The sequence below is a fragment of the Enhydra lutris genome, unplaced genomic scaffold (assembly GCF_002288905.1).
Source record: "Enhydra lutris kenyoni isolate GAN:26980312 unplaced genomic scaffold, ASM228890v2 scaffoldscaffold13, whole genome shotgun sequence".
Classification (NCBI taxonomy): domain Eukaryota; kingdom Metazoa; phylum Chordata; class Mammalia; order Carnivora; family Mustelidae; genus Enhydra; species Enhydra lutris.
In genome coordinates this window covers 6,866,477-6,893,197 of record NW_019154097.1, presented here as the reverse complement: position 1 = coordinate 6,893,197, position 26,721 = coordinate 6,866,477, and the positions used below count along the sequence as shown (strand labels likewise).

General features: G+C 41.1%; 1 protein-coding gene across 1 annotated transcript; it reads left to right on the top strand.

Moving 5' to 3' along the window:
- On the top strand, positions 1 to 26,721 carry LOC111145549 (XPA, DNA damage recognition and repair factor). The gene is made up of 6 exons (XM_022500472.1): positions 1 to 175; positions 2,249 to 2,359; positions 7,288 to 7,393; positions 15,120 to 15,285; positions 16,952 to 17,069; positions 25,487 to 26,721. Exons 1-6 carry the CDS (start codon positions 1 to 3, stop codon positions 25,633 to 25,635), a joined length of 825 nt encoding a protein of 274 aa, XP_022356180.1. The 3' UTR covers positions 25,636 to 26,721.

Below are 26,721 nucleotides of genomic sequence, written 5' to 3'. Positions count from 1 at the left end.
ATGGCGGCTACCGGGGACGCTTCGCGGGAGCCGGCGGCCTCGGAACCGCCGGCGGAGCTTCCTGCCTCGGTGCGGGCGAGCATCGAGCGGAAGCGGCAGCGGGCGCTGATGCTGCGCCAGGCCCGGCTGGCGGCCCGGCCCTATCCGGCTACAGCGGCGGCGGCGGCTACCGGAGGTTTGAGCCCTGGCGGCGCCTGCCCCTTCCCTCTGGCGGGCCGGGTGCCGCGTTCCGGGTGCAGCGTCGGCTGCCCCGTCGGCTGCCCGCGCGTCTGCGCATCTGTTCTCCCGCAGTCCCGGGAGTCTGCTTCGCGGGCTCTTTCAGAGCGGGCTATGACCACTAGCGGTTCCGCGCTGGAGCCGGGTCTTTCCTCACTGCACTCGGGTGGCCCAGCTCTCCTCTTAAGCTTCGGGGATGCAGGCGCCCTCACAGTCGGGAGGTGCCAGCCAGTGTTGGTCGGCGCCTTAGCTTTCCCTTCCCAGCTGCGCGTCCAGCGGTCCCAGGGGCAGTCCTTGTATAAAGCTTTTAGGCTTGGGACCCGTTGCCGCAGCCCTCCTGCACCGCTCCCGAATTCATCCACTCAACAAAGGGCGATTGAGTGCATTTTCTGGTTCCGCTCGCTACGTGCCGGGCACCGAGAGAGGCAAATAGGCAGGAGCTGCTGCCTTCGTGAGGCTCTCAAGTGTGGCACCTGTTGTGTTTCACATGTTTCGAGTTGACTGACTTGATTCTCACTGTTAACTTGGAAAATGATTACGGTAGCGTTTGGTACCGGTGTTTTACTGAGGTGGTCATTGAGGACCAGGAAAAGAAAAGGATCTGTTCAGGTTCTTAGCGGCAAGTGTATAAGCTAATCAGGACTAGAATTGAGTTCTGATACTGCGTTCACGGCCTTTCCTTTTCACCAACTGCTGCTTCTGTGCCAGGCACTGTCTCACTTTTAGGAAGAAAGGCTGTTACTTCTGTCTGAATTTTTATCTTCCCCCTTTCTTAGGGCAGCCCTTGACTGCGTGTCTTTCATGTATGTACGTTTCTGTCATAATTTTCCACTGTAGTCCCGTAATAATCTTCTCTAGGGTACTTAAAATAGTTTAGATGACATGCAGGTCTTCAGGACTGCCTCTGTAATGTGAAGTACATGTGTTCCTAAACCTATATCCCATACTGTTTGCGTCGTTGAGCACAGTTTGGAGCTGTCCTCTACTACCCCTTTTCCTCAGCCAAGAGAAAGGAAGAATGACAAGAAACTGGGGCTGGCAGTCTGTCTTGATATTCATCCTGAATCTGCAAATTCCAGCCACTTTTAATGGTTCTGGTGTCATCCTTCTGCTTTCTAGTTCTCTTATTCCTTTCTCAACTTGAGATGTTATAGAGTCAGGACGAAAGTTGTTCATTTGTATTATTTCCTATTCATGATTTCATAAAGGTTTGTAGATCTGTGCTAAATGGTTGTGGAACAAGGGTACAAAAAAGAACATACAGAGGTATTAAACTTCTGATCGTGGAAAGCAAGGTCGAATGTATGTGCTGTAAGAGTTTTCTGGCAAGAGTTCTCAGACAAGGGACTGCGCTGAGACATGGGCTACACCCCGCTGTGCTTCAGGAGCTTGGACCAGCTGGAGTTGTCAAGACCTTGACTTGAGCAGGATACTGAACGATGCTCAGTCATGCCAAGACAAAGCCCCGTTTCTCTCTGCTGCTCCAGCTTGCTGTTTCCTCAGGCCCTGAGTACCACATTCTAAGCAACTTCTTCTCTGTCTTTTCCATGGCCTATGTCCTAGCTCAGATGAAAAATGGAAATTGTACTGTAGCTGAAATAAAAGTACTGCAGATAAAAATCTTAGCACCAAATAGAATATTGAGGCTTCCAGTCTGCGTGTGGTCTGTTTCTCCATTTATATTTAGGTCTTTGATATCTCTCAGTGGCGCTTGCACTGAAGAGGTTTTACACCTCTTTTTCTCGATGTTATTACTTAGTTCTGATTGTAGATTCTTGTGGATATTCTGTGTACTTAATCCTATCATCTGTGGATAAAGACGGCTTTACTCCTTTCCAGCCTTTATGCCTGTTGTATTTTCTTACCATCTTGCAGTAGTTGGGCCCTTCAGTATAATGTTGAATAGAAGTGCTAACAGTGGACATCTTAGTCTTATTTGATATATATTAAATTTAAATAACTTGTTTATGCACAAGGGAACATATGGGCTTACCTGGTTAAATCATTGACCACTTTTACTTACTTTTCATAGGTGTGGCTAATGTAAAAGCAGCCCCAAGGATCATTGACACAGGAGGAGGCTTCATTTTGGAAGAGGAAGAAGAAGAACAACGTACAGCTGGAAAAGTTGTCCATCAACCAGGTAAAGTGTATTTTCAGAAAATAGGGATCTAGATTGGTCATTTGGAGTAACATGCATAATTCTTTGTAAATCGATGTTAGTGCCATATCTATTGTCAGTGAGCAGGTCAGCTTTGTGAGAGGTATAGAGTTTGGTAGTTTTGCTGGTAGATTAAAAATTCAACCGGTTTGGCAATAATTAGTTTAACTTGTGGTTTGTGGACTTACGGTTGATGCTCTCTGTTATTTTAAAATAGGGACAGCCAATATATTGACTTCTGATATACTTCATTGTCTTAATAGGCCAAAATGAGGGGCTAGAACGTTCTACCAAGGGATAAAATTTAGGACATTCTTTTACTTGTTTGGAGGAAAAATGGGATATATAGATATCTGTAACTCTATCCTTGGGGAAGCTTAAAAAACCTAGTTTAGTTTTAGCTGTGGCAACAGAAATGTTATGTGTTCATCAAGGTAGGGAAGGGTCCTGTTCTATTACACTGTCTTCAGAAGCTGAGATTTGAAGGATTAAAATATTTGTTCAGTTTGGGTGCCATATTTAAGGGGGATATTGACAAGTGTATAGTGTCCACAATAGGGTGATCAAAATGGAGGTCTTCATGACGTGTGAGGAACAGTTGTCAGAGCTGGTTAGGTTTATCTTAGAGGACTCTTGTAACTGCCTGCAAGTGTAAGTGCTTCCCTGTGGAAGAGCGATTATACTCACTGTGATTCGCTTTGGAGGGCAGAACTTGGAACAGTGGGTGACAACTACAATACAGTGAGGGGGATTTCAGCCCAGTACCATGCATCTATTTAGCAATTTGCACTTACAGAGTGTTGGCACGTATTTCATGTGAATCTCATGGGGACTCTGAAATGGAAAAACTTCCCAACCATGTGAATTGCTGCTTCTAAATAGCAAAACACTGGAGGGGTTCAGAGACGGAAGGACTTGGCGGGGATATATTAGAGAAGCACTGTAGGGGGAGGGAAGGCATCGAATTAAACCCTTTAAAGTCTTTTATGGATTTATGGATATGAAGACTCATGGTAACTTTGTCTGCAGATTTTGGACTCAGCTTTGGGCTGTAAAGCCTATACTTTGATTTAACAGGTCACACAACAATTTTTTTTTTTTTAATATTTATTTATTTGAGAGAGAGAGAGTGAGAGAGAGCATGAGAGAGGAGAAGGTCAGAGGGAGAAGCAGACTCCCCAAGGAGCTGGGAGCCCGATGCGGTATTCAGTCCTGGAAGTCCGGGATCATGACCTGAGCCGAAGGCAGTCACTCAACCAACTGAGCCACCCAGGCGCCCTAAGATTTTATTTGTCAGAGAGACCGTGTACACACATGCAGCAGGGAGGGGCAGAGGGAGAAGCAGGCTCCCCACTGAGCTGGGAACCCGATGATGTGGGGCTCAATCCCTGGGATCATGACCTATGACCTGAGCTGAAGGCAGACGCTTAACCGACTAAGCCACCCAGGTGCCCTGTCACATGGCAAATATTTATTGATAACCTATAGTTGTGCCTTCTTGCTTAACGGAGGTTTACTCCTGCATCGATGGTGTGGCTGCCGCATGTGAATAGAACTTGGGTAGTGAGTTTATGGAAGTTAGAGAAGGTGTGTGTGTTGGTTTGCACAGTGGCATGTACACAGAGGGCACAAGACTGAAGGAGTCAGGCCACTCCACATTGGTAGGTGGCAGCTTTAATTATCAAGGGACCTTAGGAGGCTTGTCTTGGGTGGCTGCGAGATGAGGACATCTCTGCATCCACCTGCCAAATATTAATAGTTTATACAGAGGCTTAAGTGGGTTCAGTCCCGTAGTCAAGTCAGATGGCCTCAACGACACCTTACTCTGTCAAGGGTTTGTCCTTGCAACAGCTCCCACTATGGGACTGGTGGGCAGAATGAGCATTCCAAGAACAGAGTAGGGGATGAGGAGTGTAATTGCCCAGGTCTGCCTCACAGGTCAGCTGGCCATCATGTCCTCTCAATTACTTCATCAACAGTGTTCCCTTTGGGAGACACATTAGAAAAGGCCCTCATTCTCTGGGCTGACTTAGCCTGGGAGAGGGAGAGAGACTGTCTAGCAGACTCCCCGCTGAGCATGAAGCCTATTGTGGAAGTCTAATGACTCCTGAGATCATGACATGAGATCAAGAGTCAGACACTTAACTGGCTGAGCTACCTGGGCACCCCTATATCATGTTTTCTTTGTTAGTTTTTTTTTTTTTTTTTAAAGATTTTATTTATTTGACAGAGACCACAAGTAGGCAGAGACAGGCAGAGAGAGAGGAGGAAGCAGGCTCCCCGCTGAGCAGAGAGCCCGATGTGGGGCTTGATTCCAGAACCCTGGGATCATGACCTGAGCTGAAGGCAGAGGCTTTAATCCACTGAGCCACCCAGGTGCCCCTCTTTGTTAGTTTTTAAAGAGCTTCAGCATAGCTGAGAAAAATTAAAATTATTTGGGCCATTAAATTATTTAGGTCATTTGCCTATAAAGCAAAGCCTGTCGAATGCTTTTATAATCTAGAATAGACATTCCCCAGGATCACTAGGAAGGTGATAAGGGAAGGTGGGTGGTGAAGGACTTCTGGTTATGAAATAAGTCATGAGCATGGCAACTAGTTAATATTACTGTGCTGCATATTTGAAAGCTGCTAGGAGAGTAGATCTTAAAAGTTCTCATAAGAAAGATTTTGTAAACTGTGTATGGTGACAGATGTCAACTAGACTTATTGTGATAATTTTACAATATATATAAATATCAAGTCATTATGTTAGACATCTGAAACTAATACAGTGTCAGTTATACCTCGGAAACATACGTGTGTACGCATGAGTACTTGCGTGTGCGTACATATATGTATGTGTGCATGTATTCACACATATATGTACACACATGTGCATGTATTTCTTAGCTCTGTCCACAGAAAGGGCCTTGGAAGTGAAGAGAACCCAGTGGCAGTGAGCATACCTGGTGTCCAGATCTTGGACTCGGATACTGTCCCCCCCCCACCGAAAGGAACCAGGGCCCTACAGAGAAATAGCTGATTCTAGGGTTGGGGCAGGATGGCCACCAGGTGAGTTTGGGACATTCTGTAATGCCAGAAATATGTAAGTGTTCAAAAGTAATAGAAGTGTGTCGCACAGTTTGAAAGGACTCCTGTTGGCCAAATCTGAGACACTTTGAGCACCAAACTCATTAAGAACACTACTGAGTGGTAATGCCATTGGAAAAAAATTAGGAATCTGTGCGTCTATATCTATAATTAATAGGTACATGAGTGAATGAATGGCGGGGAGGGTAGGCTCTTGCTTACACTAGACTGCCAGTTTCCACGTGATAAATTTAAAGGGAGTAAAGGAGTAGAAAAATCATCATGATGGACATTTAAAATTTTCCATCATAAAGACTTTCTAAAATTAGGAAAATGCACATTTTGTGGCTTTTGATTAATATTGCTATCCAGTAGTCTCTTAATTGGTATGTTTTTCTCCTTTCTAACACATTTTAGTAATCAATTTTTTGAAGATCTTTGACTGTATTTTTAACTTTTCCTTTTGTCTGTGGCTAAGCCCTGCTAACATTCTAGAAGGAAGAGTGATATTTTTGTTAGAGTTTGGAGATAGTGTAATTAAGGGGTGCTGGAGTATTTACTGACCTTGATGTGTTGAAAGTAGGTAAGGGAAGGCAGTGATAGGAATATGTCGAACCACTGTGGACAAATAATGACTACCTTCTTCTTTCCACTGGGAGTTGTGGCAGTTCTTCAAGCAGGGGCCTTGGCAGTAGCAATCATCCTAAAGACGTACTAGTAAAACTGCAGACTTGCTGAGAGAACCAGTTCTAGAGGATAAAGATCCTTAGGTATTTGAAGTCCTCAAAAAAATTGAGCTTTACTGAGAGTATTTCTGTGCTGGGAGCTGAGGATATGTAGCTAAATATAATCTCCACCCAGAAGTTTACAATCTCATTGTTGAGATATTGGCTCTCTTGGTGGTGGTAGGGTAGAATGAAGGGAGACAAAGTTTCCCATTTGAAAGTGAATTCTGTCTTGTGTCTTCTAGTGTTGACTTGCTCTTGACTGCCCTTTCCATGTTGTCTGTTAGTGCCCGTCTCCCTGTCTGTAAGACCCCTCCCCTTTTTACTCTGGCACTGCCCTCCTTTGTCCTTTTTTTTTTTTTTCCTCCCCTCCTTTGTCCTCTCACCAGTATGGTGGTAGGTTGAGTAACAGTTCCCAAAGATGTCTCATTCCAAGCACTGTGGATCCCGTGATGTATTACCATACATAGCAAAAGGGACTTGGCAGATTGATTAAAGTTAAAGACCCTGAGATGTGTGGGAGATTATTCTGGTATTATCCAGGTGGGCCCAGTGTACTCACAGGCACTTAAAAAGCAGGAGAGAGTCGCAGGGAGATGTGGTTATGGAAGAAGTCAGAGTGATGTGAGAAGCTGCTGCTGCGGCTTGGGAGATTGAGGAAGGGAGTCCTGAGTCAAGGAAGGCAGCCTCTAGAAGCTGAAAATGGCAGGTAATAGATTGTCCCCGAAAACTCCCGGAAAGGAATGCAGCCCTGCCCTTGACTGTAGCCCACTGAGACCTGTGTCAGACTTAGAAACTACAGATCTGTAAGATAATAAATTTGTGTTATTTTAGCCAGATTTGTGGTAATATGCTACAGTAGCAATACAGAATGAATACAAGCATCCTACACATGGTTTTGGGTTCAAATGTACTTGATGAATTGATATATATATTTTTTTTTCTTAAAAAATTTTTTTTAAGATATAAGGTTATTTAATCATGGTTTTGTCTTTCATGTAAATGTATTTGTGTCCGTTAAAGAGTACATGCTGATAAACTTAAGATATGGGAAAAATATATTGTTCTATGTCACAAAAAAGGAAACCTAAAGAATTAACCTTTCTTTCTTTAGGACCTGTTATGGAATTTGATTATGCAATATGTGAAGAGTGTGGTAAAGAATTTATGGATTCTTACCTTATGACCCACTTTGATCTGGCAACCTGTGATAACTGCAGGTACTTATTTCCGATGACGTTCTCAATTGCTAAAGTTTAGTGTTAGCGTGTAGGTTTAGGGCAAAACAATAATTAGATCCATGTGGATTTAATATTCTTAGTAATTACGATTTTCATTCTAGCGGTTTCCTAAAATTTCTCTGGTTTCCATTTTGCCAAAGAAATACAGGAAGTCTGTGTTTATTGTGGTGATGATGTGCCCCGCACGTAGGAGGGATGGCCTGGTTTGGCCGGAGATCTGTTTTCCTTTCTCTGGGCCTGGTGGGTCTTTACATCTTTCAGTAGCCGGTTCCTAAGTATTTTCTTCCTCAGGGCCCTGTGGGTCCCCTGTGTCTTATCCCAGGGTTTGTGGACACCTTGGTCAGAGGTTTGGGGCCTTCAGTGAGAGGAGGGGACTGAAGGGGAGAGAAGAGATGAGGAAAAGTCACCTTCTTCTCTCACCCTTTTCTTCTCCTCCTAGGCTCTGTCCTCTTTGTCACCCCAGGATAATGCTTCTCATGCCACATGGTTGTGTCCCTGCTGTTTACCCTGCATGTCCTGTGTTATATGTGGTAATTTAGTTCCCAAAAGCTATCCATCTGTACTTTAAGAAGTGACAGTACTGTGGATCTTAACCACTGTGTGTCAGTGGGACCAGAGACCCCATCTGAGATTCTTACTTAGCCCTCTTCTCTGTTCCCCGGTCCTCCTTGGACCTGCTACCCTAGATCAACTGCTCACCTACCTGGAGAACCTGCCCTTTCTGAGTCCCTGCTGTGGCCGTCGAGAGACATCCCCACTGACTTGTTGCTGGGTAGAGTCCTGGGAAGAGGGCATGGGAGATGTTGCTGGTCTCACGATCAGATCTGTGGCTGGAAATGTTTCCCACCTGTTGGGAGTTAGAAGTTAAAACTCTTTTCCCACTGATACACAGTGGTTAAGATCCACAGTGCTGTCACTCCTTAAAGTATGGATGGATAGCTTTCGGGAACTACATTACCACATACAGTCTTACTTACGTGAGAAGATAGAAGTGCCTGATGTATCAGTTAAGAGAAAGTTGTGTAGTAGTCTGGAAAAATTCTTTTAAACTTTAATTAGGAACACAGCCCTTTATCCTGTTTCCTTTCAGTATCTTCAAAGATTTTAATTTTAGTAGAATATCATTTATCTGTCCCCTCTTTTAGCTTAAAATTCCAAGTTATTTAGCTCTCATAAAGTTCTTCACAATTTTTAAGTCTCCCTTCCCCTCCCTGACCTATATACCTCATTTCAGTAAAGGCCAGCTTCACTGGCTGTTTCTTTTTATCTTGTGTTTAATTCCAAATCCATTTGGCTCTGTGTTCATTCCATATCCTTGCTTCACCCCCTCGTCCCCTCGCCCACCACGACTTCTGCTGAGGCCACCATCAACCCTGGCCTGGAGCACGGCACTGGTGGTCTTCTGACTGGCCTGTGCCCCCGCTTTGTACTGTTGTCATCTTCTACGGAGACATTTTAGTCAGAACTCTTCAAAGGTTTTTAATCCGTGTAGACTAGAACTGTCTCTACACTGCTTACAGGGCTTCCACCTGTCTCAGAGTTGATCTCCTGCCCCCCGCCCCTGCTCCCCGCCCGTCCCCTCCTCACCACCACTCCTCCCTTAAGCCTTCTGGTCCCGCCAGCTCAGTTGCTATGAGTCCAGTTGCAAAGTGCACTCCTGCCCTAGAGCCTTTGCACTTGCTGTTCTCTCTGCTCAGGATGTTCTTTCTCCAGCTGTTTAGAATGTTCTGACTTTTTAAGGGCCATACTCAAATGCCCCCTCATCAGTGGCCTTCTTTGATTACCCAGTCTGTCAGAATTTCTGTCCCTTTACCACGCTTTGTGTTTCTTTATAGCACTTTTCTCTGTCATTATGTTTGCTTATTGAGTGTCTTCTCCTAACCAGAATGGGAGCTTCATGAAAACAAGGCTTTGTTTTCTTCTTTGCTATTTTTCTGGTACCTTGAGTAATACCTGGCATGTAGATGGAGAACAAATAAATGAGAAGAACTGTGTAACTGACTAAGCCTCCATTTTTACCTTGGCTTTGAAACAACTGAGCCAGTTGGAAACTAAAGTGTATTGGGCCAGTTGGACCTTGTATACTCAAATTCCTTCTATCCCACCGACCCTGACTTTATGCTTTGATTTATGTTTTCTTACCCATTGAGTCTTACTTCTCATTTACATTTTCTATACTCTTAGTAATTTCAAATCCAGTGTGGCGAAGAGCTACTTTAAATAAATAGAAAAGAAATTCTTACTAAATGACCAGGATCTGCTGCTAATCTAATATAGCTTCTCCAGATTTTAGTAAAAGATAAAGTATCTTAATGTTTAGAATTTTTATGCTGCTAACTTGACCATGAGAGTTGAAGGAAAAACTATTTTTATTTTCAGATTTTTAATTTTTATTTATTTATTTATTTATTTATTTTTACTAACATATAATGTATTATTTGCTTCAGGGGTACAGGTCTGTGAATCACCAGACTTACACATTTCACAGCACTCACCATAGCACATACTGTCCCCAGTGTCCATCACCCAGCCACCCTACCTCTTCCCTCCCACCCCCCAGCAACCCTTAGTTTGTTTCCTGAGATTAAGAGTCTTTTGGGGTGCCTGGGTGGCTCAGTGGGTTAAGCTTCTGCCTTCAGCTCAGGTCATGATCTCAAGATCCTGGGATCGAGCCCCATATCAGGCTTTCAACAGGGAGCTTGCTTCCCCTTCTCTCCCTGCCTGCCTCTCTGCCTGCTTGTGATCTTTCTCTGTCAAATAAAAAAAAAAAAAAAGAGTCTTTTATGGTTTGTCTCCCAGCCGATCTCATCTTGTTTCATTTTTTTCCCCTCCCTACACATCATGACCCCCTCACCCTGCTTCTCACATTCCTCGTATCAGGGAGATCATATGATAATTTTCTTTCTCTGATTGACTTGTTTCACTGAGCATAATATGCTCTACTTCCTCTAGTTCCATCCATGTCATTGCAAATGGCAATTTCTCTTGATGGCTGCATAGTATTCCATTGTATATATATACCACATCTTCTTTATCCATTCATCTGTTGATGGACATCTAGGTTCTTTCCATAGTTTGGCTATTGTGGACATTGCTGCTGTAAACATTCGGGTGCACGTGCCCCTTCAGATCACTACATTTGTATCTTTAGGGTAACTACTCAGTGCGATTGCTGGATTGTAGGGTAGCTCTATTTTCAACTTTTCGAGGAACCTCCATACTGTTTTCCAGAGTAGCTGCACCAGCTTGCATTCCCACCAACAGTGAAGGAGGCTTCCCCTTTCTCTGCATCCATGCCAACACCTGTCATTTCCTGACTTGTTAAGTTTAGCCATTCTGACTGGTGTGAGGTGGTATCTCACTGGGGTTTTGATTTGTATTTCCCTGATGCTGAATGCTGTTGAGCACTTTTTCATGTGTCTGTTGGCCATTTGGATGTCTTCTTTGCAGAAATGTCTGTTCATGTCTTCTACCTGTTTCTTAATTGAATTATTTGTTCTTTGGATTTTGAGTTTGATAAGTTCTTTATAGATTTTGGATATTAGCCCTTTATCTGGTATATCATTTGCAAATATTTTCTACCATTTTGTCAGTTGTCTTTTGGTTTTGTTGACTGTTTCTTTTTCTGCACAAAAGCTTTTGATCTTGATGAAGTCCCAATAGTTCATTTTCGCTCTTGCTTCCCTTGCCTTTGGCAATGTTTCTAGGAAGAAGTTGCTGCGGCTGAAGTCGAAAAGGTTGCTGCCTGTGTTCTCAAGGATTTTGATGGATTCCTGTCTCACATTGAGGTCTTTCGTCCATTTTGAGTCTATTTTTGTGTGTAGTATAAGGAAATGGTCAAGTTTCATTCTTCTGCATGTGGCCATCCAATTTTCCCAACACCATTTATTGAAGAGACTCTCTTTTTTCCATCGGACATTCTTTTGTGCTTTGTTGAAGATTAGTTGACCATAGAGTTAAGGGTCCATTTCTGGGCTCTCTATTCTGTTCCTTTGATCTATGTGTCTGTTTTTGTGCCCATACCATACCATCTTGATGATTACAGCTTTGTAATAGAGCTTGAAGTCTGTAATTGTGATGTTGCCAACTTTTTTTCTTTTTCAACATCCCTCTGGCTATTCAGGATCTTTCCTGGTTCCATATAAATCTTAGGATTATTTGTTCCATTTCTTTGAAAAAAATTAATGGTATTTTGATAGGGGTTGCATTAAATGTGTAGATTGCTTTAGGTAGCATAGACATTTTCTTTCATGAGTACTTTGTAGTTTTCTGAGTACAGATTCTTTGCCTCTTCAGTTAGGTTTATTCCTAGGTATCTTATGGTTTTGGAAGCCTGCTTCCCCTTCTCTCTCTGCCTGCCTCTCTGCCTGCTTGTGATCTTTCTCTGTCAAAAAAAAAAAAAAAAAAAAAGATGGTTTTGGGTGTAGTTGTAAATGGGATTGACTCCTTAATTTCTTTTTCTTCTGTCTTGCTCTTCGTTTATAGAAATGCAACTGATTTCTGTGCATTGATTTTATATCCTGACACTTCACTGAATTCCTGTATGAGTTCTAGCCATTTATTCCCCATAAAATATCTTATCATCTGCAAAGAGTGAAAGTTTGACTTCCTTTTTGCTGATTCGGATGCCTTTTATTTCTTTTTGTTGTCTGATTGCTGAGGCTAGGACTTCTAGTACTATGCTGAATAGCAGTGGTGATAGTGGACAGCCCTGCCATGTTCCTGACCTTAGGGAAAAAGCTCTCAGTTTTCCCCCTTTGAGAATATTTGCTGTGGGTTTTTCATAGATGGCTTTGATGATATTGAGGTATTTACCCTCTATCCGTACACTGTAAAGAGTTTTGATCAAGAAATAATGCTATACTTTGTCAAATGCTTTTTCAGCATCTATTGAGAGTATCATATGGTTCTTATTCTTCTTTTATTAATGTATCACATTGATTGATTTGTGGATGTTGAACCAACCTTGCAGCCCAGGAATAAATCCCACTTGGTCGTGGTGAATAATCCTTTTAATGTACTGTTGGATCCTGTTGGCTAGTATTTGGTGAGAATTTTTGCATACATGTAATTCTCCTTTTTGATGGGGTTGTTGTCTGGTTTTAGGGTCAAGGTAATGCTCATAAAATGAGTTTGGAAATTTTTCTTCCATTTCTGTTTTTTGGAACAGTTTCAGGAGAATAGGAATTAATTCTTAAAATGTTTGGTAGAATTCCCCTGGGAAGCCGTCTGGCCCTGGGCTCTTGTTGGGAGATTTTTGATTACTGCTTCCATCTCCTTACTGGTTATGGGTCTGCTCAGGTTTTTTTTCTTCTTGGTTCAGTTTTGGTAGTTTATATGTCTCTAGGAATGTATCCATTTCTTCCAGGTTGTCAAATTTGCTGGTGTATTGTTGCTCATAATATGTTCTTAAAATTGTTTGTATTTTTTTGGTGTCGGTTGTGATCTCTCCTTTTTCATTCATGATTTTATTAATTTGGGTCCTTTCTCTTTTGTTTTTGGTAAGTCTGGCCAGGGGTTTATCAGTCTTACTAATTCTTTCAAAGAACCAGCTCCTAGTTTCTTTGATTTGTTCTCCTATTCTTTTAGTTTCTATTTCATTGGTTTCTGCTCTGATCTTTATTATTTCTCTTCTTCTGGGTTTGGGCTTTATTTGCTGTTCTTTCTCCAGTTCTTTTAGGTGTAGGATTAGGTTGTGTATTTGAGACCTTTCTTGTTTCTTGAGAAAGGCTTGTATTGCTATATACTTTCCTCTCAGGACCACCTTTGCTGTGTCCCAAAGATTTTAAACAGTTGTGTTTTCATTTTCATTTGTTTCCATGAATTTTTAAAATTCTTCCTTAATTTCCTGGTTGGTCCATTCATTCTTAGTAGGATGCTCTTTAGCCTCCACATATTTGAGTTCTTCCAATTCTCCTCTTGTGATTGAGTTCTAGTTTCAAAGCGTGCTCTGAAAATATGCAGGGGATGATCCCAATCTTTTGGTACCATTTGAGACCTGATTTGTGACCCAGGATATGATCTATTCTGGAGAATGTTCCATGTGCACTAGAGAAGAATGTGTATTCTGTTGCTTTGGGATGGAATGTTCTAAATCTGTGATGTCCATCTGGTCCAGTGTATCATTTAAAGCCTTTATTTCCTTGTTGATCTTTTGTTTAGATGACCTGTCCATTTAAGTGAGGGGGGTGTTAAAGTCCCCTACTATTATTGTATTATTATTGATGTGTTTCTTTGATTTTGTTATTAATTGGTTTATATAATTGGCTGTTCCCATGTTAGGGGCATAGATATTTAAAATTTTTAGATCTTCTTGTTGGACAGACCCTTTAAGTATGATATAGTGTCCTTCCTTATCTCTTATTATAGTCTTTGGCTTAAAATCTAATTTATCTGATATAAGGATTGCCGCCTCAGCTTTCTTTTGATGTCCATTAGCATGGTAAATTATTTTCCATCCCCTCACTTTAAATCTGGAGGTGTCTTTGGGTCTAAAATGAGTTTCTTGTAGATATCATATCAATGATAGGATATCCTATCATATCAGTGGGTCTTTTTTTTTAATCCATTCTGATACTCTCGTTTTTTGATTGGGGCATTTAGCCCATTTACATTCAGAGTAACTATTGAAAGATATGAATTTAGTGCCATTGTATTGCCTGTAAGGTGACTGTTTCTGTATATTGTCTCTGTTCCTTTCTGGTCTGTTACTTTTAGGCTCTCTCTTTCCTTAGAGGACCCCTTTCAATATTTCCTGTAGGGCTGGTTTGGTGTTTGCAGATTCTTCTAATTTTTGTTTGTCCTGGAAGCTTTTTATCTCTCTATTTTCAATGACAGCCTAGCTCGATATAGTATTCTTGGCTGCATATTTTTCTTGTTTAGTGCTCTGAGTATATCATGCCAGTCCTTTCTGGCCTGCTGGGTCTCTGTGGATAGGTCTGCTGCCAATCTACTGTTTCTACTGTTGTAGGTTACAGACCTCTTGTCCTGAGCTGCTTTCAGGATTTTGTCACTGAGACTTGCAAGTTTTACTGTTAGATGACAGGGTGTGGACCTATTTTTATTGATTTTGAGGGGGTTTCTCTGTGCCTCCTCGATTTTGATGCTTGTTCCCTTTGCCAAATTAGGGAAATTCTCTGCTGTAATTTGCTCCAAAATACCTTCTGTCCCTCTCTCTCTTTCTTCTTCTTCTGGGATCCCAATTATTCTAATATTGTTTTGTCTTATGGTATCACTTATCTCTCGAATTCTCCCCTCATGGTCCAGGAGTTGTCTCTCTTTTGCACAGCTTCTTTATTCTCCGTCATTTAGTCTTTATATCACTAATTCTCTCTTCTGCTTCATTTATCCTAGCAGTAAGAGCCTCCGTTTTTGATTTGCTTAAAGATTTTTTATTTATTTAAGAGAGAGTGAGTACACAGAGTGAGTGGGAGAACACCTGCGTTGAGGGAGAGGGTTAGAGGGAGAGGGACAAGCAGGATCACAGCCAAGCAAGGAGCCTGATCCGGGGAGGGGCTCTATCCCAGAATCCTGGGATCATGACCAGAGCTGAAGGCAGATGCATAATGACTGAGCAACCCAGGAGCCCCAGGAAAAACTATTTTAAAATAATGTTTTGGCATGCATGCCTCTAGGTTGTTGGACTATTTGAAAACATAGTTTATTTAAAATAACTAATACAGTACTGGACTTAATTTGTTTTCAGAGATGCTGATGATAAACATAAGCTCATAACAAAAACAGAAGCCAAACAAGAGTACCTTCTGAAAGACTGTGATTTAGAGAAAAGAGAGCCGGCTCTTAAATTTATTGTGAAGAAGAATCCTCATCATTCACAATGGGGTGATATGAAACTCTACTTAAAATTACAGGTCTCTGATATGTTATACTCCTTTTAATCCCTTGTCAGGTGAAGTTTTAATGGTAGACTTAGTAATTTAGTTTAGTTTTGCTTACAGAGTTAAAAAGATTGTTTTCCTCCTGTTGTTCTGTGTATGGGTCACAGTCTTAAGTAATGATTTTTTGGTGTGGTACTTCGGGGCAAATACATTAGGTAATGTTACTGGTACAATTTGGGAGCTAAACTGGGAGTAAAAGTTGGGCCCCATTTCCCTAGCCACCCATCCTCCACTGAAAATCCTAAGAAGTTTCAGGAATTTCACAGATGCCTGAAATCTAACTCCACTTGGGAAAATGCTCATCTGGAACCGTGTCAAGTATCTCTGTAACTCTCCTGTGTCTCAGAGTAGATCTTTCCAACTCCTGGTCTTTTAGTGGTGTGTGGAGATAGTTACTGCTTAGTGTGAGTGCCTTGGGTCAGAGCCTCCCGTATCTATCGCAGAAGAGTACAGACATCCTATTTTTGTGCCATTATATAAAAAAAAAATTGAGAGGCATTGCTTTACAGCAGGTTGCTTGGAAAATACTAGAAAATCCTAGTAGCTTCAAATAAAATTGTAAAGCCAATCATTTATTGAAATTTATTAAACCTGAGACAACACATTAATTAGAGGAATCACCACTATTTTATGTATCATTAAAAATGAAAAAATGCCAACCTAATGTCTTATTATCACTTGAAGCTTTTATCTTCTTACTAAAATAGTGCCATTAGATTTATCATAGTCTTTTTTTTTTTTTGCTGTATGTTATGCTTGTGCATACATACATAAGAAATGTAACTACACCAGATTTATTACAGCATTCCTAAACTTCTTTGCATTCAGAGTCCAATTCTTCTGAACCACTTTGTCACTCAGCTGTTAAAGCACTGGTGAGCCGGTCGCTGTTGCTGCAGCATTGCAGGGGTGTTAGAGTGTGGAAAATGTGATGTTTGAGAATTTAGGAAATGCCAGGATATTGTTTGATCATGTCAGGAGGAAATTTGAGTTTGGCTACCTTGATTGGTATTTTTGTTCCCTTAACGTATTGTGAGAGAGGCCCTGAGCATAATTCTTAGTGTATTTGTTAGTCTCCTAAATGTAAACAAATATTATAAAGAGTAAAGATACTAGAATGCAAAGTTTTTAAACTAGAATAAAGACTTTAGGTCCTTCAGGTACCCGTTACAAAGAAAAAAAGTTAACATTCTAAAGATCAGAAGTCAGTACTGGACTAAGAAGGAGAAGAGCAGTAGTGATGGATTCTCTGTGGGGAGAGGTTTCTGGAGATGACCTCGTGTTCACATAGGCTGTGGCTAACTGGTCTGCAGATTTTTTTGGTGAGTGTGACAAAACTCATCCGACCCACTGGCTACTGATACTTCTGTGGATTCATGTGAAAACAGAGAAACAATTACAGTCAGAGCCCAGCTCTTGTACTTACCGTCTAATTCAGCATACATTTACTGAGGTTCTGTAGGCTTAGATAAAGATGTTATTAGAGTTGTTTCTTAGCACAATTTAAAATCTTCAGAATTTCAAATACTTATCGCCCTTGAGTGAGATCATGTTTTGGTGTCCGTGGATTTAATCATTATGACTTTATAATACTTAACTCTGAATCATGGCTTATTTAAATCTGGATTCTGTGTTGTAGATTGTGAAGAGGTCTCTTGAAGTTTGGGGTAGTCAGGAAGCATTAGAAGAAGCAAAGGAAGCTCGACAGGAAAACCGAGAGAAAATGAAACAGAAGAAGTTTGATAAGAAAGTAAAAGGTAAGTGGAGGGGTGCCTGGCTGGTTCGGTCAGAGCGTGAGACTCTTGCTCTTAGGGTTGTGAGTCTGAGCCCCACATTGGGTGTAGAGATTACTTAAAAAATAAGGTCTTAAAAAAAAAAAAAAAAAGGAAAAGGAAGTGGCTACATTAATCTCATGAAGGACTGTATTTTATTGACTTGCAAAAAGACTTTACTAAGTAGTTCTTGTTTAAAGATCTGTCACCGGTAGATTGGAATGTTTTTTCATTCAAAGACAAGACTGAAAGTTTGCCCTCAAACTGAAAGTTTGAGGCTCTTGGTGCAAACTGCAGAGTATTGCAGTTCTAAAAAGCATGTAAATCCTCTCAGTGAATTATGTGTTTATATAGGAACAGTGGTAGAGCAGGTATATATCCTTGGTCGAGGATTTGGCATCTGTTCAATCTTAAATATGATTAACCGGGTTATAAAAATGGTATCCACCAGCAAACCTTTCAATTGCTTAAAATGAAAAAATCATGCCTAAGTGTTAGTCCTCTAATTTAGTAGCTAGAAGGAGCCTTCTCATGTCAGCAGGTCTAATCGTCCTTCTGTTATATGTGAATAAAAGGTAGAGTGACTTGTTACATCGGTAGTTATTAGTGAAGTGGGACTGGAAGCAGGCTTTCATAACCGAAAGTCTACATTGGTATATTCATTCCTTTGTCAGTACATCTGTCTGTCCATTCCTTTGTCCATCTTTCTCTGTACCTGTCCATCCATCCATGTATGCCTCTGTGTGTAAGTCTGTCCACTCATCCATCTGTCCAGCAGTGCCTCCGGTAACGTCACCAGGCACTGCGCTAGTGTCCGTGCTGGAGGTCAAGTCAGTCAGAAGAGAAAGTAAACTTAACCCCCTGTGGGAGTGTGGTCAGTGCTGATGGCGGGCAGCGGGGGCTGGCGTTGGAGCAGCAGGAGCACTCCGTGCTAGACCACCGAGTCCCTGGATAGCATCTCGCTCAGTAGCCATCCGTGTTCTCCTGTGGGAGTTGTAGAGGCCTGCTGTCGTGTGGGTTGCGTCTGGATGGCATGTATCTTATGTATTTACTGTTGTTTATGTACATCCATTTAAAATGAGTGTCTTAGCCATAATAAATAAATTTTGCTTATGTTTAGGATTTAGAAGAGGTTTTGGAAGGTAGCTCAGATGCGTTAAATATTACAGCAACAAAAATTGTAAGCCTGCCTTGTTTCTTCTTGTGAGGATCTTTTTTCCCTCTTTCCATGACAAGATTGTGTGCAGTGCAGAAAGGTTGGGAAACTGTGAAGAACTTGTAGTAGTCTCCTGCCCAGAGACCATCAGTAGTGACATTTTAATGTCTTTTTCTAGTTCTTTTCTACACACAAACTCTTTAAAAATATTTCTTATAAAAATGGAAGCACCGTTGATACTTAACGACGTTTATCAAAACCCTTATAATAAACATCCTCACATATGTCTTTATATAAAGTCTAGCGACTTAAGAGGCCAGCTCCTGAGTCAGGGGACAAGTGCACTTCTCTGGCTTGGTTAGATTTCCTGTGGCAAACTGTGCTGTCTAGAAGCATTTCATTGAAGAGTCTTCCCCATGTGAGCCACTGCTGTACCGGGTCACTGGAAACCCCGGCAAGGACCACCTGAGGGGCTTTGGAAAGACTTTTTTCAGTTTAGTCCTGTCCTTTAATCTTCCATTAGACTATGTTCACCTGAGATTTTGCTTCAGCCCTTCCTTCTTCTAGCATCAAGGAAAGCTTTGAGGGGGAAAGTAACAGAAGCTTCTTACTGGGCGTGAGAGAGGACTGCAGAGTTGCAGACTCGTTACAGACCAGCCTGAGGTTGTCGGTACTCTAGCTACCTGAATCGCCTCCACTCTTCCCACTCTGCTGCCCCTGAAGCCATTTCCTGATGGTGTTTTGGTGCAGACAATAGTATATGGATATAGGCATTAGAAACTGAGACCTGCAAAGTGATGAAATACTTCAAAAAGGGGGGTGATCTGTAATTTTTCTTTAGATACGCCGATCTCTGTAGTTTGGTCAAGAGGTCATCTGAATGGGGCTAAGTTCCTGTAATTTGACTAACAGTAGAAGATTATAGGATCTGTTTTATACTTTTTTCTATAAGAATTAAGATAACAATTCTTTTAAGATTTATATAATTTTCATAGGTATTAAAGAAATATAAACTCAAATGTAATTGGCTTTTTTTCTCACTACATTAAACTGCTGCTATTAATTACCAGATAAAACTATGGTTTTTTCTCTTCCTGGAAGAGTTTGAATTTGCCCTGAATTTTTTCATGGACCCTTAAGACTGGTTTCTTAAATTCAGTTCCTTTCTTGTTGAGATGAAGCATGTCTTTTTGAGGAGATTTTTCTGAGTGGATGTATTTTCCAGGTTCCTCCAAACCTAAGTGTTTTCCAGTTTCCTTTGCATATGAAAACCTGAGCACGCTCTCAGTCGTAAAAGCGTTGCTCTGTTGTCTTATGGTATTTTTCTGTGCAGGGGTCAGTGGGGTACCCTGTTTAATTATGGCTTCTTCTCGTTGGTTTACTTTAGAGGTCGGTGAACAAGTTCCAGTTCTCCTGACTAGGCCACAAAGGGCTGAGAGTGGAGTAGACACTGTAGAGATTAGGAACAAGCAGCTTACTGTGCAGTTTGCTCAGAACAGAGAGAAATAAAAGCAAGTCTAAAAGTTTTTTAGTTGAAAAGAAATTGGAACCTGGTTCCTCTTGGTCTTCTGGTTTTGATCCACAAAGAAGATGACACAAAGCTTACTTCTTTATGGAAAGGTAAGAGATTACATTTACCTGCTTTGAAAATGTGATCTGCTTAGCAGTTTGAGAAAGTACTGGTTTTACTACAGAAAAAATTTAACTATAAATAGTATAAGGTATTTATAAATATAGGCAAAGTAAAAGGCAAGAATTGTCAGCAAATTCAAGTTATTACTAGATCTCTTAGATCCAAGAAGACAGAAGTAGAAACAAGGGCATCACTGCTGCTCCGTTTAACTGGATTTCAAAGAATGCACTACATGCTGCCTTTGATCCGGATGAGATCTCTCATTTGGTGCTAATACATAAAATGTTTTGGGCTTGCATGCCTCTCCACAAATAAGGTGGATATGAGGCTTTTCTTTAAAGTTAGACTCCAGGGGCACCTGGGTGGCTCAGTGGGTTAAGCCTCTGCCTTCAGCTCGGGTCATGATCCAGGGTTCTGGGATCAAGCCCCGCATCGGGCTCTCTGCTCAGCAGGGAGCCTGCTTCCTCCCTCTCTCTCTGCCTGTCTCTCTGCCTACTTGTGATCTCTCTCTCTCTCTCTGTGTCAAATAAATAAATAAATAAATCTTAAAAAAAAATAAAGTTAGACTCCATTTTCTCTTACTTAGTACTGATAGAGGTAAGCCTTCTAAAAAATGGAAAATAATTCTTCATTGTTAACTATGCATTTTTCCTCCCAAAAGGGTGGGTAAGAAAAGCCCCCTTTGGAGTTCCTACTAAGTGTGTGGACATTTTACATTCTGGGTCTGTGGTTCTATTTATGACCATTTTCGGGCTTCTCTCAGTGGAGTTTGAAGGACACAGTTCCATGTTCCTTTGCTTCAGTGTATGGAGGAGGACAAGATAAGATCAAAGCTTCATGTTATTTGGATATTTCCTTGTGACTTTTCCTCTAGTTAACAAGGAGCACCCTATGTCACAATTTCTGCCCTTCCATCAAGTATATAAAAATGTTTGGTCTCCCTCAGCTAGTTCTCCTGTAAGTTTACCTCCTAAATAGTATTGGGCTTCTTTGAATACAAGCCGTCTTTTTTACAAAAGTGTAGGATATAATGCAATAGAAGAACTGAAGGAAAAGAACCTTTATCTGTTTTAAAAGACTGACTTAATGCAATATGATTATAACTAGAACTGAAAAACTATTATAACTTAGAAGAAAGTTTAATAATGTTGCTGGATACAGGATAAATATCTATAAAACAACCTTTCAAAAAAAGGCAAATAAAATACACATTTCAGAGTGGCATAACCTAAATTTTTTCATTGAAACAAGGATTTAAAGGGAAACTTCTTCAGGTAAAAAGAATATCTCTCTGAAGATATCCATAGCAAGACTGTTTATGGTGAATATTTTTATATATTTCTAGAGAGGTAGTCCACAGCTTTCTGTGCTGTGAAATTCTAGGCCTGTGGGACTGGGAGGTTATAACCTGGTAACATGTTTTGTTCTCTAGCTCAGCTAGGCTTTCAGTGCTGCCTGGCACGGTGCCCCCTCCTTGTTCCCAGGGCTCCTTAGCTCTCCCACGGGCCTAGCGAGGCTCTCCCACGGGCCTAGAGAAGCTCTCCCACCCATCTAGGCTCTGACTTTTTCTGCCTCCCTCTTCTCAGCAGTAGGTGGTTACGTCTACTTTCTGGAAGTTTTAAGTTGCTTAAATGAAGTAATGTAAAAAACTTCATTTAAAAAATTTTGATTTCATCAGATGTTGGCATTTTGCCACATTTGTTTACGTGTGCATGCACACACACACACACACAATGTTGACCCATTAGAGTTGCCTGAGGACATTGTAATGAATATTTCAACGTGTTATCTCCTGTAAGCAATGGCATTCTGTGTAACTGAAAAGCAGTGTCAAACTCAGTAAAGTTAATATAATGCTATTGTCTAGTATGTCCTAGACATTCAGTCATTCTGATGTCCTTCACAGCTTTTTAGTTGTTGGATCCCAGGGCCAATCAAGGGTGGTGCCTGTCTACTCTTTTAGGTCCTCAGTGGTTTTCTTTTCAGACTACTATGGACATTTTTGGAGACTGCCAGCAGTTTGCAGAATGGCCCCCATTTAGGTTTATTAGCAGCTTATTTTCACACAATTAGATTGTGGGCATTTTTTTTTTTTTTTAAGATTTTGTTTATTTATTTGACAGAGATCACAAGTAGGCAGAGAGGCAGGCAGAGAGAGAGAGGAGGAAGCAAGCTCCCTGCTGAGCAGACAGCACGATGTGGGGCTCGATCCCGGGACCCTGGGATCATGACCCAAGCTGAAAGCAGAGGCTTTAACCCACTGAGCCACCCAGGCACCCCAGACTGTGGGCATTTTTGGTAGGAGTCCTTTCCTGGTGATGTGTCCATGTGTGTCACATCAGGAGACACATGCTGTCAGCTGAGAGGGGATCTTCTGTTTGCTAGCGTGGTTGGGGTGGTGTCTGCTAGATTTGTCTGTTGTCTAGGTATCCTTTCCCCATTATAATTATGAGGAAATCTGTGGGGTGGACTCTTTGGTACTGGGTGAGCATCTCCTTCCTTAAGTCTCACTCCTGGGTTTTAGCACATGGTATGACTCTTGTTACTAGGCTGGATATAAATGGTGACTTTCTATTTCTGTTATTCTTCCTATAATTATTATTTGGCTTCTTTTAGTATTAAGTCGGATTCATGGATTCTTATGCTCAAATCAGTGTTACAGTCCATTCCTGTTATTTTCAGACTCAAATGGTCTCAAATTTGGCCCCTTCAAGCAAACTCCTTTTTAAGTTTTTATTTGGAAATAAATTCAAAAAGTTCCAGAAGATTGCAAAGATAAGTATAGTATAGAGGATACAGCGTTATATCCTTACCCCAGAGTGATCTGCAGCATCCTTTCTGCCATTTTATTATCGGTATGGATTCATGAATTCCTGTTCTTCTCCTTGGCTTTTGATTCATTTTCTGTACTTATTTTGGTGTTAAGATTGAGATTTGGGCCAAAAGGAATCTTTCAGCAAGCTCCTCTGTCCTTTTGCCATGTCTTGTCAAGAACTTCTGCTTTCTAGCACAAAACGTGTATTATCTGTATTTTTATGTCTGCCCATATATGTTATAAATTAACACCTTGAGTTCACACTCACATACCCAGTTCTAATCTAGGATTTTAGAATTCATTCTCATTTTTTTCCCTTGTTTGTAACTCCCTTCTCTGAGAGTGAGAGACCTGATTTGCACAATCTGTAATGTAGTTATTCGATTGATGCCCCTGTACGTAATTTCCCGTCACTCTTGCTAGCAGCCTTCACCGTAGGGAGCTCCTCACTTTTCTTGGGCCCCCTCTTCCCCACCACAGATGCCTGCTTTACTTGCTCCACTTAATGGCTTTTGGGACTAGATTGTTCAGGAAGGGAAAGAAGGCAAGAAAATGATCAACATACCAGTGTTTTAGTACTTCCTTATCTTCTAGCACAAGTTTTTTCCAGGAGTGTCTAGTAAATACTACAGATACGGCTTTATTTCTTGTCATTATTCTTGATACACTAGCTGAAGGATGGGAAGAAAAAGCCATAAAGTCAGTAAAAATCTTATGTACAATTATGACCAATTATGGATAGTAAACTAGATTTTGTTGTCAGTATTCTAGTGTTAAGCAAATAGCTCTCTTCTTTCTCTTCCTGAGTTCACATAATGCTCAAGTTAGAGGTTAGTGTTTAGCAGTGACCGGGTTGCAGTCAGATTTTGAGAGCGTTTTCTCAGTGGAGTAAAGGAAAAGCAGATGGGATACCTTGTATCAGAACAGATTTGGAGGGGAGATATTGGAACTCAAACAGGAGACCTCTTCTTGTCATTGACTGAAACCATGAGGCATCTGTGCTAGTCAGCACATGATTTCATTTTTTATTTAGAAATACCTTAAGGTTTAAAAAAAAAATGGATAGGGCATTCTAGGTATGTCTAGAAAAAATTGCCACCTTCAGAATGTGACAGAATATAGGAATACAGATTATTGTTTGAATGAAGACGATTTTCCCCCTAGTTTGGAAACTGTCTAGAGGTGTGTACACTGAAGCCTGAAAACAGTGGTCTGAGATCCAGGGCTTCTCACACCAGAGGTGGGGAAGGGCAGCATAGCTTTCGTGGTTAACAAGAACGTGAGACAGACCACGCCTTCGCCATCAGCTAGCAGTTTGCTATTAGGCACAATGAATGTAACTTCTTTGGGCCTTGGTTTTCTCATGTTAAAATTAGGATGGTAGTTGTACTTCTCTCCAAGGATTGTAAGGATTAAATGTGTTTATAGATAAAGTGCTTAGAACAGTGCCTGGTACATAGCACTCCCAGCTGTTTATCCCTAAGATACAATAAGGGCCGAAATACAAAGGCTCAACTATTTTGATACTACTAATAAATCTAAAGAGAATTAAAGAAAATGTGTGATCGCTTAGTGTACAGTGATTTTTATGGTTGAGATATGTAACGTACTCTTCCTTAGGTAGCGTGCTGTCCGAGCTGGGCTTGATGGATCACTGGTCAGAATAAAAAAATGTAAATGACTCGTGTTGCTTTCTGTTCATTAAACCAGAAATTGAAGTTATTAACTTGTTAATTTCCAGTTAACACTAAGCATTTGGTTCCTTCAGGTAATGCAGTATGAACTTTCTACATGTGATTTGGCTTAGTTACTTTTCAAAGTATCCAACAGTTGTTTTTTTTTTTTTAATGACATTTTAACATGATACAATGGAAAAGTTCTAAGCTCTGGAATAGATGACTTGAGGTCACATGCTATTTTTGTTCCATTTCCCTGCCTGTAAAATAAGTAAGTAAAAAAAAAAAGGGGGGGGGCGCCTGGGTGGCTCAGTGGGTTAGGCCGCGCCTTTGGCTCAGGTCATGATCTCAAGGTCCTGGGATTGAGCCCCGCATTGGGTTCTCTGTTCAGCGGGGAGCCTGCTTCCTCCTCTCTCTCTCTCTACCTGCCTCTCTGCCTGCTTATGATCTCTCTCTGTCAGATAAATAAATAAAATCTTAAAAAAAAAACCCAAAAACCAAAAAACACCAAAACCAAAAGAAAAACTGTCCTTCTTTCCAGTTCTTAATTGGCATTGATTCTTATATTTAGGTTGTCCTTTGCAATAATTAGGAATCCCTCTCCTAAAATACTGCTCTCATTTTATAAGGAATTGAATGGACTTCAGGTCGGGTGCACAGGCAGTTGCTCTAGGATGAAACCCCAGCATAACAGCAGACTTCTTGGCTTTCTGGTTCTCTTGCAAGCACAGCTTGGCCTGCCTCTTAGAGAAGCGGCCCCTAATGTACGGGACTTGGAAATGGGTCTTGTCCTGAATTATCCAGCTGACTGACCCCCTCTTTCCTGCTGTGGCATCATTTTTCTTAGCTACTTGAACAAATCCCATTTTTTGAAATCCTCTTTTACTGATCTTCTGAATTTTTCGTTTTACTGTCCCTCTAACCCACTTACCCCATTTCTCCCTCTCCCATTTCACATGGCTCCAACAGTAATTTCACAGACCAAGCTGGCTAAGGTTATAGAGTCAATTTTGATTTGTTATAAAATTAATGTAAACCATATTTGGTTTACATTACACCTTGATGGATTTGGGCTTCAGCTGAATAGCATCACTGAAAAACGGCTTTTATTTATTTTCTTAGAATTACGGCGAGCGATAAGAAGCAGTGTGTGGAAAAGGGAGACAGTTGCTCATCAGCATGAGTATGGACCAGAGGAAAACCTAGAGGAGGACGTGTATCGGAAGACTTGTACTGTGTGTGGCCATGAGCTGACCTATGAGAAGATGTGACTTAAGTTATTCACAGATGAATGGGACACTTGTGTAAATAACGCTTCCGGAAGAAATATATATGTTACATCTTCAGTTTCCGGTCTGGTTGTGGGCAAATACTGGCTCTGTGATTGCTTTTCTCTACAGTAGGGATTAGAGCCAAGGGGGTGGAATAGGTTCAAAAGTCAGCTTCGAGCTAAAGTTGAGAAATATACCGAACCAAACCCTAGATTGGAATAGGAGGAAGAACTTTTGGTAAGGGCAACTGAAGTGACTTTTTCTAGGAAACAACAGGGACAGTAGTAGATCCTGCGCCCCAGAGGCTAGCCAGGTCTTCTAGACCCTGTCTCCACATGAGGGAGTGGGGAGCTGTTGTTGGACAAGGCCCGACAGCAGGAATTGAGTCATGGCAGTCTGATCATGTTTTCGGTATCCTTATGGCTTATTACCATAGGCCCTAACGTCCTTGTTGAGGTAGCCGTTTTCACATCTGGATTAAAATGGAAAAACAGCCATATTGTCTTCTTGATCAGAAAAGGTACTAAGTGTATCCTAACTTGCTAACATTTTACAGAGCACTTACTGGACCAGGCGGGTGTGATGTGAAATGGCTTACAGGTATTCTCATTTAATCCTGGGAGGGAAGATAATTTCTGTTTATTTCACACTTCTAAAGGAAGTGATACTACAACCTGACATCGCCCCAGACATCTGGAACAAGATTAGTCACTTTTGCTGTCTTGTCAAAAGATCACAAGGTAGTTACAGCTAGTAAGAGGATTTGTGCTTGATTATAGGATCTATGCAAGATAGATAGATATACACATACACAAAACCTGTTCAAGTGAAACTGGATATTATCAAGTTGTTCTTTGACATGGCTTTTTTAGTCCTGTTGCTACAAATAGAAAGAATAGGAAGTTTATATGTTTATATGTAAAGGAAGATGTATCATCTTCTTTTCTAGATCAGCTCTCCTGGAGATGATGCTTGCTTGAAGAAAGGCAAATCTAAACTAGTCCAACTCAAATAGACTTTTGAGACTGTAATTACTAATCGTCCTCTAAGAATTCAACATAGAAATGTTTACTATATTAGTCCAGT